Source organism: Rhipicephalus microplus, chromosome X (genome assembly GCF_043290135.1).
Source record: "Rhipicephalus microplus isolate Deutch F79 chromosome X, USDA_Rmic, whole genome shotgun sequence".
Lineage (NCBI taxonomy): Eukaryota > Metazoa > Arthropoda > Arachnida > Ixodida > Ixodidae > Rhipicephalus > Rhipicephalus microplus.
This window is the reverse complement of record NC_134710.1, coordinates 127,470,475-127,483,253: the sequence shown is the minus strand read 5'-3', so window position 1 is coordinate 127,483,253 and position 12,779 is coordinate 127,470,475. Positions and strand designations below refer to the sequence as shown.

The 12,779-nt window shown below is 47.0% G+C and overlaps 1 protein-coding gene across 1 annotated transcript in view; it reads right to left on the bottom strand.

Moving 5' to 3' along the window:
* Positions 1-5,695: 5,695 nt before the first annotated feature.
* LOC119185831 (uncharacterized) overlaps positions 5,696-12,779 on the bottom strand; it is a 59,505-nt gene continuing 52,421 nt past the window's right edge. Inside the window, exon 20 of the mRNA XM_075877643.1 lies at positions 5,696-5,807. Within this exon, the coding sequence (XP_075733758.1) occupies positions 5,742-5,807 (66 nt within the window). The 3' untranslated portion in view covers positions 5,696-5,741. The remainder of the gene's footprint in view (positions 5,808-12,779) is intronic.

Genomic DNA, 12,779 nt, shown 5'->3' with positions numbered 1-12,779 from the left:
AACACTAGAGAAAGTCCCACGATTTCCACTAAGGAATGTTCACGCCACACGAGCGGCGGGGAGAAGAACAGTTCGCGCACAAGCACAAGTGGCCTAATACAACAGATACGTCAAACATCTTGTGAATAGAAATACAGTGCAAAAAAAAAAACACAGAACTGAAAGTCTCTTGCGATGTCGTGGCTGGGCCCACTAGCCACGGCATTATAGGAAGAACTCTTTTGACCTTAAGTGACAAAATTTTTGAGCCAGTCAGGTCGTTTTGTCTGACGGCGCGGACGCATAGAAGTCTCAGTAGAAACTTGTTGAAGTGCGACCAGGTTCGGTCGTCTTTGAAAACCTTGCAGTCCCTTCACTTTCTCCCTCCCCAGGGTTGAGATTTAGTGGATTACTTGAAAAAGGTACCCGCACCGGGTCCTGCAGACTTCCCAACGTTTTTTGGGGAACAACTGATTCAGACCCTTCGCTATAAGAGATCTCTGACGAATCGGAGTCTGGCTGAAAACTGGGGGTGGAGCCCTGCAACATAGGTGCACCAGGAGACTGACTGTCACAAAGATCTAAACTGGAATAAGAGTAAATAAGTTCTTTGGGTGTAGTAGAAAGGGCAGCATTCTGGAAAGAATCCTTAGGAATTACTGTTAACTTGGATGCATTCCACACTTTTCCGTCACTGAGGAGAAAAGTGGACGGCGCAACCTGAGCCTTCACTGTAAGAGGCCTACTATACTTGAAAAAGCTTTCCTATGGAGTCTTGCCTTAACCAAATCGCCGACCTTTATGTGGGTTTGCTGCGGACCTTTCCTTTTGTCAAAATACCCTTTGCTCTTATTCTGTTTCGCTGCAACCTGATTCCGGACATCAGGCAACCCATTTGGCGACTCCGATACTTTAGGACGAATCCTAAAGTTGCTAATGTCTACTTTGGAACGAGGTTGTCGACCGTGCAGCAAAAAAGCTGGAGACAGGCCAGTCACCGCATGTGGTGTGATCCTATACGAACTCAAAAATTGTGTGATGCTCCTCGAGGCATCTTTACCTTCAAGTCTGGCTACCTGCAAATGTTTCTTAAAAACCCTGTTAAGGCGTTCTATTTGACCGTTGGCCTGGGGGTAATAATTGGACGAAAATATATGACGGATGCCCTGTTCCTTTAGATATTCCTGAAATTGTACAGAGACAAATTGTGGATCATTGTCAGTTACTAAGAACTCTGATAGCCCTTCCCGGCTGAACGATTCCAACAGCTTAATGACATCCTCTGTGGAGATAGAATTCGTGCCAAGAACCTCAGGCCATTTTGAATAATAGTCGACTAAAGTAACAAGATACCTGGGAAACGATGCATTTAACGGGCCGACAATGTCCATACCCAACTTTTGCCACGGCCTTTCAGGCCATTCAACGGGCTGCAACAATGCTACATGCGGCTTGTCTGTCAGCTGACAGGTGTGGCAATGCTTGACATGTTCTTCTACAGAACGATCCATTTGGGGCCACCAATACCTTTCACGCAGAAGTTGCTTAGTACGTACTATCCCTTGATGATTTTCATGTGCTAATTGGAGGAAAGTAGGTACCAGAACACTAGGAATGACTACACGGTCACCACGCATGAGTAATCCGTCAACACAAGAGAGTTCATTCCTAAGATGAAAGTAAGTTATTAACTCATTGTTTATATGCTTCTTAAAAGGCCAGCCCTTGGATACACATTCACAGACTTTTTGCAACGTCACATCTGCATTCGTTGCAAGTTGGACGATTTCTTTGTCAACTACAGATGTCACTAAAGACACTATTTCTTCATCCTTGCTATGTTCTGGACAGGTCTGAATTGGCAGCCTAGACAGAGCATCAGCGACCCCATTTTCTGAGCCCTTGCAATATTCTATGTCAAAGTTGTATTACAAAAGTCTAGCTGACCACAGCGAAATCCTTAAAGGCCGTCGGCCTGCATCACCTGCGGCTAACAAAGCAACTACAGCCTGATGGTCGGTTCTAAGGGTGAAACGTCTACCCCAGAGGTAAATATGCCACCTTTCACACGCAAATAGACAGGCAAGCGCTTCGCGTTCACCCACAGAGTACTTTCTTTCAGCATCTGACAAGGTTCTCGACGCAAAGGCTACTGTTTCAAGCTTAGGACCATACCGCTGCTGTAACACAGCCCCGATGCCCACGTCAGATGCATCGGTTGTAACCACCACAGGTAGCTCAGGATTAAACACCTTAATGACAGGCGAACAAGTCAGGCGCGTTTTCAACTGGTTAAAACTGCGTTGGGCATCCTCTGACCAGCAAAACTCTTGGCCCTGCCTGAGCATGAGACGAAGTGGTTCAACTAGGTCTGCATAGTGATCAATGAACTTGGCATAGTAGCCTGCCAGACCTAAAAATGACTGTAAAGACTTAATGTCTGTAGGAGCTGGGGCATTTACTATAGCCTTTACTTTACTTTCTAACGGCGGTATGCCATCAGCTGAAATCCGGTGTCCCAAGAAGCTAAGTTCTTTCACGGAATAAAGACATTTATCATTCAACTTCATGCCACTGTTGGCTATGCAAGTCAAGACTTCAATTAGGCTCGCGTCATGCTCAGACTGAGTCTTACCCCACACAAGGACATCATCCAGATAGCAAATTACATTCTTGCAATCTTTTAAAATCTGGGACATCATTTTTTGAAAAACTGCAGGCGCGGACGCCAGACCGAAACAGACACGCTTAAACCTGAACAAGCCATCATGCGTGATGAACGTCGTTGTGTCCCTACTGCTCTCCCCTAACAACAGCTGGCGATAAGCTGACGCCAAGTTTACCTTAGAAAAACAAGTGGCTCCATGAAACATCTGCAACAACTCTTCAACGTGCGGCAAAGGATACCCATCGATGATAATTGCCTTATTCGGTTTCCTGAGATCTACACACAGCCGGATGCTTCCATTTTTATTGCGGACGACGACGAGCGGCGAGACCCACTCGGAAGCGTCGACGCGTTCGATGACATCCGAGTCCACGAGTCATCGCAACTCAGTCGCCACCTGATCGCGAAGAGCCAGAGGGAGACGTCTCAGCTTGGATGCAATTGGAGTCACACCTGGCCGCCGTTGAATGCGATGAATGAAACCCTTGACGAGACCCAACTCGTCGCTGAAGAGCTGCTCAAAGCCCGAAAACACGTTGGAGGGACACTGCACTTCACATGATGCGAGTCGACACGTCAACGAAGCGCCGTCAATCTGGATGCGCTGTCGCTGAATGGCGTCAAGGCCCAAAAGCGATGTGCCCTTATCGGTGACGTAGAAGACCACGGAGCAAGACCGCTGCAACACTTTGACTGGAGCTTGGAAGGAGCCAAGGATCCCGATGCGCTGCTTGGAGAAGTTTTGCAAGTCGACTACAGCTTTGGACAGGCTGTGCTGTTTGCTGAAATGACGCTGAGTCTTCTGCAGTCATCGAGGATACAGACGCTCCTGTATCCACCAGTAGTCGCAGGGTAACACCATCGACCACAGCGTGGACGACTAAGTCTTTTCTGAATGAGGTGCTAACGGTGAGCACAGACAACAAAGGACGATCCGAAGATAACACTGATGAGCTTGAAGTTGAGTTCAACTGAGTGGAGGTCTGCTGCTCTGGTACGACGTCGACAGCTCCCCTCGAAGAGACGCGCTGTACAGGGGCAGTCTTGCGGCACATCGATGCAAAATGTCCCCAAGCGTTGCACGTATTGCAACGTCGGCTTTAGGCTGGACAATTTTGAAAACTTGAGTGGTCCCGTCTGCTTCCGCAGCGGTCGCACAATTGAGGATGGAAGTCGCCTTGAGACTTCTCATTTGGGACTGGAGCTCGATGACGACTGCGGCTGAAAATCGCCATCTTGGCCTCCCGGACCTGGAAACGTGGCGTCACGGCCTTCCCGCCTGGCGCGGCCATTCTTTCTCTTCGCGCCGCCATATTGGGCGCCTTGCCCAACGGCTTCGACATGTTCAGGTTGACTGGGAGCAAACGCTTGTTTCGCCAAGGACAATGCTTCGAGCGTCCGACCGACTTCTTCCGCTTTCTCCAAGGACAACTCTTCGCCGTATGCCAGCAGCTTCTCTCTCACCCGCAAGTTGGACGAGCCGTGAATAATCTGATTGCGGACGCGTTCCACATACGTGAGCCCAAACTTGCATCGTACGGCTTTGTCCTTCAGGACTGTCACGTAGTCGAGGAAACTCTCGCTGGGGAGTTGACGACGACTAGTGAACTCGTGACGTTCAACTAGCGGATTAGTGGACGCGGCAAAAGCCGGTCGAGCTGCTTGACGAGACTGTCATACTTTGTAACAGCCGGACCCGAATCTGGGTCAGACGCCGACGTAGTTGGCGCCGCGTTGCTCGGAGTAGACGCCGCATTGCTCGTCTCATGTCGGGCTTCTTCCTGTTCGGCTGCCGCGAAATACCTCCGCTGTCCTTCCTGTCCCAGCAGGCTGACGAGCGCCGACGCACGACGCGCGTCGTTCCAGTCGCTGCCGCCGGCCGCCTCGAGGTGGGCCTGAAACATTTTTTTCTAATGAGTCCACGGAACCGGGGGCGGCCCCGGCAGCTGGAGGAAGATAGGAGGGTGCTCGAAGAGAGCCATGCCGACAGGAGAGGTGGTACAGAGAGGTGTGGAGCGGAGCAAGGGCGAAGGCCTAGGCGAGAGCTTGCCAGAGTCTACACGCAAAGAGCGCTAGGCCTCGCGGACGCCAGACGCATCAGACACTGGTTCTTTCTGCCGTGGTAGGAACCGAGGCGAAGAACATTCCATCTTCGTCGCCATTTTGTTGCGTCGGCGAGCGGCGTCTGACGGCGAGGGCCCGACGACTGAACGCGAGACGCAACGTGCGCCGGCAGGCGCCCCCGACACTTGCAGTAGAAGTGAGTTGACCTGAGCCCGCGGGAACCAAACAAAGACTGAGCCGGCCAGCGGCCGTTTATTGAACGACACACAACGGACACGCGGACACACGCGATTGGCTGCATGCAATCACGTGTGTGCCGTTACAGACGACATCTGTTGAACAGAGTACACACTAGGGCGCACTAAGTGCGTGCGCTACTCACAGGTGGCACCACGACACAACAGAGTGGAAGTACCGCATGTATTTTCATCTCGGAAATTGTTCATCTCGAGCACATTTTACCGATTGCAGGCAATACGTGAAATAAAGCAGTATTGTCCACTTCCTTTTGTTGTGGGCTAACCTGGTGCAAATAGTACGCTCACCCGCATGCGAAGTAAACTACCGTGCTCGAACACAAATCGCTCTTCTCTTACATTCACTGTTAGCAGCATGCAAGTATGCGACTACACATTCGCTCCAGATGTAAAAATTCTGATATCAAATGCTTCGCACCGCTTTCCATTCTGCTAAAAAAATTGGGCCCTATAAAAATTGGTTATTAGTCTTTAAAAAAAAAAACATTGAAGCACTTCGTTGCTTCGTAATTTATTCAGATGGTAATGAGCCTGGCATTTTCACCAAAAAGAATGTTCACTGGAATGTGGAGTTTCCGTCGAAGTTTCTGTCTATGTATGATGTACTTGGGGCAGTCAAGCAACAGATGATGCAGATCCTGGTCATCGTGGCCACACAAACATGTTGACAATGGCACAGAATGAAATAACTCTGGATAAGCAGTTCCATGATCTATGTAGATATGAATGTGTGAACAAAAAACAAACTTTTTATTATCAAAAACATGAACAGCTCATTCAGTGGCTTCCGAAGTCTCAGACTTGCAGATTCCAGGCTTGAGCATTTCAAAATTAACAACCTGTAAGAAATGAAATCTGAGAATGTAAAATGAAGCCATTACAAATGCTTAAGACGCATTCTGTATGTCACTGCTATATATCCTGAACAAAGCTGTTTCACAATTAGTAGGCTAGAAAAGACTCTTTCCTTAGTTGCCTACTGAAACAGCCTATCAAAAAAGCACAACAAAATTCAGGTTTCTTTGCATCATTAATTTGGGCCACAAATTATTGATAATGGCTGTTGAATGTTCTAAATTCTTAGATCAAGAACAGGTCCATTAGCTGGCTGTATTTCAGCATAGAATTTGAAAAAAGCATTCTACCACTGCTTTAACAGGGTCTAGAAGCAAGCATAGTGTATACAGGATTCCATTGTTAGAGAACATTGAAAGCCACTCGGTGCCACCATCGGCCAGCTGTAGCAATAAGTTGTGACACAAGTGCTTTAAAAATGGAGCACTTGCCATGTCCACTACAGTCCGCTCAATTGATAAAAAAGCACCGCACATCGTGCTCACTGTGCCTGAGCAAAAATATTCGCAGCCGCCAGCAGGTGGTGGTGCCGAGCAGCTGCAACCCACTCTGATGTTCTCTTTAATAGTGCACCGCTGGTTACATCACTTATCACGATTCCAAGACCCCTCCTTGTGTACTATAAGCATTTGAACAAGCAGAAAGCACAATTCACATGATTTCATGTCACTAAAATGAACCATGTTGGCCAAGACATTAGGAAATAAACACATCCTTCAACAGCTATTTATATTCCACCTCTTATTCACCCTATATTCCACCTCTATATTCCATCTGCTTTACTGATGAATGAGCAAACAGCTGCACACATGAAAGATGGCAGCTACTTAGAAAAAGTCGCAGAGGCACATAGAGGTGGCTTTTAGAAATTCTATTTTATGATTAGCCTAATGTGGATATTCTGTGTATGTCTAGATTTCCATAAACAATCAAAAGAAGTCTCAATATGGCAAACCTGCAACATGAAGCTGAAGATGTAGCAACAAAAAGTATGCCCACGCACACTGCTCTTAAATATGAAAGGCCACAAGCCAGTACCTAGCCTTCCTTTACTGCGATAGCAGGCTTAATGGTTTTCAGGTGGCAATTCAAATATGCAAAAACAATCTACAACTGAATAAACACAAAATACCAATACGCTTCTACCCTACCCTAACCTTTGGCACTTCTAGCAGTAATAATATGAATGGTCAGCGGTGCACAGTCACGTGATCGTTGATTGATTGGTGTACGTGGTCTATCTTTTTGTTAGTTTTGAAATATTGTTTGTTTCTCTATAATAAAACATATTACTCTATAAAAATGTTTATATGCTTGCACTAGTAGCATGCATTAAAGTGGTGCTGCCTCCACTTGATGTAATGATACCATGCTCGTCAGCTTGTCCACGACACAGGCGCAGGGAACCTTAGGCGTAGGTGCACACAACACTGTATGAATACAGGAAAGGTGTATAAAGCCACATAGTCTCATTGTAAAAGCTTGATGTTTCCAAGAAAGGTTGAATAGCTTTAAAAAAAAAAGGTGTTTAACTTGCGCGAAAGCAGAACGACAGCTTTCACAAATCATGAGAAGGGATAGCGTCATCACTATCAATTCTTAGCATTCTTAGAGGAAGTGCTCATACATGTTTAGATCCTTTCAGATCGAAAAATACTGTTCATAAAATAGCTATGTGTTTTTAGGATTAACTACTGCAGGCACCAATACTAGGAATCGTAAGGTTTCTGTCGTGCTGTAAAAAAACTGGGTTCAGAAAAATTGGTTGTCAGGCCGTTTAAAACATTTTAATGCAAGAACGTAAAAAAGTTTGTTTTGCAGGAATTCCGGCGTTGGCGTCATTGGTTGTGAGCGAAAAATCACCATCTTGTGCATGACTAAAAAATAAGAAAAAGCAAATACTAAAATAATGGAAAATTCCGGTTCCGAGTGAAGATCGAGCCCAAGTTGTTTGCAAGAAAATGCAGAGAAAAGAACTTCCTAAAAGTAACTGCAAGTAACTTTGATGCTTTACAAGACACAAGTCCCATACGCATGGTTCACAATACAACATATTGTAACGAACAAATACAGTGTCGGAAGCTAAAACAGCTATTTATTAATGGCGAACTTGTGCCCGTCAACTAAATACACAAAGGTTGTGAGCTCACTAGTCAAAACCTCTTCAACTTCTTGATTGATTTGTGGGGTTTAACGTCCCAAAACCACGATATGATTATGAGAGACGCCGTAGTGGAGGGCTCCAGAAATTTTGACTACCTGGGGTTCTTTAACGTGCACCCAAATCTGAGCACACGGGCCTACAACATTTCCGCCTCCATCTCGTCAACTTCTTCTCTTGCGTCTCGCCTCAAGCTGCTACTCGAAAAACCGCCAGCGTTCTTTTTTTCCAGCGCGTGGTGTGTTGACACGTGCAACCAGCGTTGCATGGCGCGTTTAGCTTGGCGCATTTAGCTTGGCGCGTTTGGCTTGTCAGTTGGTGTGGCAGAATTTATAAGAGCAGAAAGCGGCGCAAGACTTCGGTAGGTGCCTAATAACATGCGGCATTAGTCCCCCTCCCGAAACGCATCGTCCCGATGCGCGCGGTGACGTCGAACAGTTTTGTAAAAGAGTATTTATCTGATGTTTGAGCACATTTATCAGTTGTCTCGTTCAGTGCCTTTCGTAGTACGGTTTCATTCGTACTACATGTACAACTTCTGGGCGATTCCTGCATCGGGTTGAGCACACTTGCCCTTCAGGAATTACTTCGTAGTTTAGCGTTTCTAACCGGCAAAGTACTTTGTAAGGGCCGAAATAGCGCCGCATCAGTTTTTCCGATAGGCCAGGTGCGCATATAGGCGTCCACACCCACACTTTGTCTCCGGGGTTGTACTGTACGTCTCTCCGCTTCAGATTATAGCGACTTGCGTCGGAGCCTTGTTGCAAAATGATACGATGTCTTCCCAATTGCCGTGCCTCTTCTGCCCTTTCTTTGTAGTCGCTGTTGTGAGGGTCACTCTCATTCGAATCGTTGACAGGTAACATCGCGTCTAAGGTCGTTGTGACCGTCCGACTATAAACAAGTTGAAATGGCGTGAAGTGTGTCGTTTCTTGTACTGCGGTATTGTACGCAAATGTTGCATAAGGCAAAATACTGTCCTATGTCTGGTGCTCAACGTCCACATACATCGAGATCATGTCGGCGAGAGTTCTATTGAGCCTTCCGGTTAATCCGTTTGTTTGCGGATGGTATGCTGTAGTCCTTTTATGGTCGGTGTGGGTGAGCTTTATAACAGACTGCATTAAACGGGCAGTACCGTGTTTACTCGCATAATCCTCGCACTTTTTTAGCCAGAAAACCGATGCAAAGTTGGGGGGTGCGAGAATTACACGGGGAAAAGTTTCTACGAAAACGCAGAGAGCAAAAAAGAAAACGAAGTGGCTGCAAATCGGAATTCTTACAAAAGCACCTTACAGCAAGCTTCAAGAAGTACTAATTAGAACTCACCTCAACAATAAAAGCAGAAGTTCAACACAAGACAAGATTTATTTGAGACACAAAAAGTGGAAGCAAATGGTCGAGAATTAGAATACCATACGCGAAGCTTGTGAGCGTTGCGGGCGTAGCGGTAGCGATCGGCGCTCAACAGGAGCCATCAAAAAGTAAGCGTAGGACGTCAGTATTGGGCTGATGGCTATTTAACAGAATCGTCGGCAGTTCCCTTTTGAAAAAATAAAGTTTACCATCAATCCCAGTTTTAGGCACACGGCAGGCCCAACGCGTCTTGGTGGCCTTCAGCTGATGTTATCAGTAGCGAACACAAAACTCGTAGGCTCCGAAGGGCCTACCGGCGGCCCTGTTGCCGTTGTTTAGCGCATGATCTATCACTTGCAACTTAAAGCAGCCGTGTGGCTTCAGTATCACCCCATAATGTGCCAAGGTTACCGACACAACACACAAAACACGCCGTAACGCGCACTGCCCACTTCGGCTTGGCTTGGCTTGAATCTCTATGCAATAGTACGCTTGATGCTTTTAAGAGATGGCGCCAGATGGTGCGCACTATCATCATCAATGGCTGGAACGAGCAGACGACATTATTGCGGTAGTTTTCGGGGGTGCGATAATTACTCGAGGAAAAAAAAAATCGTAGTTTTTCTTGGGCGATGTGGAGAATGCGAGAATTATGCGAGTGCGAGGATTACGCAAGTAAATACGGTAAATGCTGTTCCTTTGTCTGTAACGACAACCTGCGGTGCGCCATGTCACAGTACAATCTAAGTGACGAAAAACTGGGCTACTTCATTCCCCGTTCCTTTTGCGAGAGGTGATGTTTCCGTATACTGAGTCATGTAGCCTGTTGCTCTAACAATCCAGCGCTTCCCGGATGAGGAGAGAGGAAATGGACCAAGCAAATTCATTCCCACTTGCTGAAACGGCCCTTTTGGTGGCTCTATCGGATCCAACAAACCCGCTGGTTTCGATGGTGGTATTTTGTGTCTTTGGAAATCCCGGAATGACTTGAGATAATGGTGCACCGAATCCCTTAATTTCGGCCAATAATACTTCCGGCGGATTCTGGCCAAAGTGTGACTTCTACCCATATGGCCAACCGATGGGTCGTCATGACACGCTTCTAAGATTTCTGCTCGCAGTGATGATGATGCAACAAGCAGAAACGTCTCACCGCTGTTTCCGAAGTTGCGCTTGTATAGGACATCATTCCAGAGGGCATAGGATGTCAATCCACAGACGAAAACTTGTGGTACCTTAATTTGATGACCCTCCAAGTATTGGATAAGCGGGCGTAGTTCCGGGTCCATTCGCTGAAGACGAGCCATCTTCGATACATTCAGAACTCCAAGAAATGGGATGTCTTGTTCTTGATCAGATGACGGAGACTCCACAGGTGCGCGAGACAAGCAATCCGCGTCATTGTGCTTGAGGCCGGACTTGTAGACCACAGTGATGTCATGTTTCTGCAGACAAAGGCTCTATCTAGCTAGTCTTCCTAAAGGGTCCTTGATATTTGCCAGCCAACACAATGAATGGTGATCACTGATTGCTTGAAACGGTCTCCCGTAGAGGTATGGGTGAAACTTTTTATTAGTCGACACTCTTTCTCAGTCACTGAGTAATTGGACTCAGCATCCGATAATGTGGCTCGCGTAAGCGGGGACTTTTTCTTCTCCATTCTGCCACTGAACGAGGATGGCACAGAGACCAACGTTACTCGCGTTGGTATATATGTCTGTGTCGGCCTCTTCATCAAAATGGGCAAGTATTGGAGGAGAGTGTAAACGGCGTCGCAACTCTGAGAAAGCTGCTTCTTGTTCTTCCCGTCAAGAGAATGGTACACTTTTTCATTAGCCGTGTCAAAGGCTCAGGTACCTTAGCAAAGTTTTCAACAAAGCATCTGTAGTAGCACTTAGTCCCAAGAATCGTCTGACGGCTTTTTTGTCTTGCGGTTTCGGAAAATTTTCAAGTTGCAATCTTTTCCGGGTCCGGGCGGACGCCTTCCGCAGCAACTATGTGCCCGAGGAACCTAAGCTGACGAAATCCAAAGTGACACTTTCCCGGTTTCATAGTCAGTGCTGCCACACGAATGGCATCCAGTACCGTTCTCAGTCGGTGGATGTGCTGCTTGAAGGTAGAAGAAAAAAGCACTACATCGTCGAGGTAGACGAGACACGATTGCCACTTGAGTTCGAAGAGCACAGTGTCCATCATCCTCTGGAACGTAGCGGAAGCAGAGCACAAACCGAGAGGCAGCACTTTGAACTCGTATAGTCTGTCTGGGGTCACAAATGCCGTCTTCTCGCAATCTCGTTCATCCACCTCGATCTGCCATATCCACTTTTTAAGTCCAGTGATGAAAAGAAGTGAGCATTGCGTAACTTATCTAAGACATCATCGATCCACGGAAGTAGGTAAACATCACGCTTTGTGACTTGGTTCAGCTTTCTGTAGTCAACGCAAAACCGCAGAGTGTTGTCCTTCTTTTTGACTAGCACTACCAATAATGCCCACGGACTGTTGGATGGCTGGATTACATCATCGTTGAGCATTTCCTGCACTTGGTTCTTGATGGCTTCCCTTTCTTTTGGCGCTACTCAGTATGGGCGCAGATGCACAGGTCTCACGTGTTCTTCGACCACGATACGGTGCTTTGCGACGGGAGTACATCCGACTTTCGACGAGGTGGAGAAGCACTAGGCGAACTCTCCGATGAGGTCAGCAATCTGTTGCTTCTGAGATGACGAGAGCTCTCTGTCAATGTCTACTGACTGGAGTACGTTGTCTACTGTCTCTGAAGCTTTATCAAGAGTGAAAACATCTGAGACTTGCACGTACTCATGCAGCGATGCTACGGATGTTCCCTTCGCAACATGCTGCAGCTCATTTCGAAAGTTAGTTAATAAGACATACGCACATCCATCACGAAGGCTCACCAGACCTCTTGCCACGCATAGTCCTTTTTCTAGTAGCAGTCCGATGTTTCCGTCTGCTAATCCGTCACAGTCACGAAGAACTTCACTCCTCACAAGAACGGTCACACTGGAACGTGGCGGCACGGTTACATCTTCGTCCACAATAAGGAGAGGTAGAACCATTGGTTTCTCTGCATGACAGAAGGCGACGGCATTCTTCGTAGAAAACGAAACCTGGGACTCTTGCAAGTAAATGACTGCATTGTTTGTTTGCAAAAAGTCCATGCCTATAATCAGTTCCCGGGAGCACTCAGGAAGCACAATAAAGCTGCCGACATACACAAATCCTCTTATTCCTATCCTTGCGGTGCATAACCCCACGGGACTAACTAAGTGCCCTTCAGCGGTACGTATCTGAGGTCCGGTCCACTCAGCCATCACCTTCTTAAGCTTCTTTGCAAGAGCATTACTGACAACGGAATAGTCTGCACCAGTGTCTATTAGCGCAATGGCCTCGACGTCATCGATCGTGACTAATATCT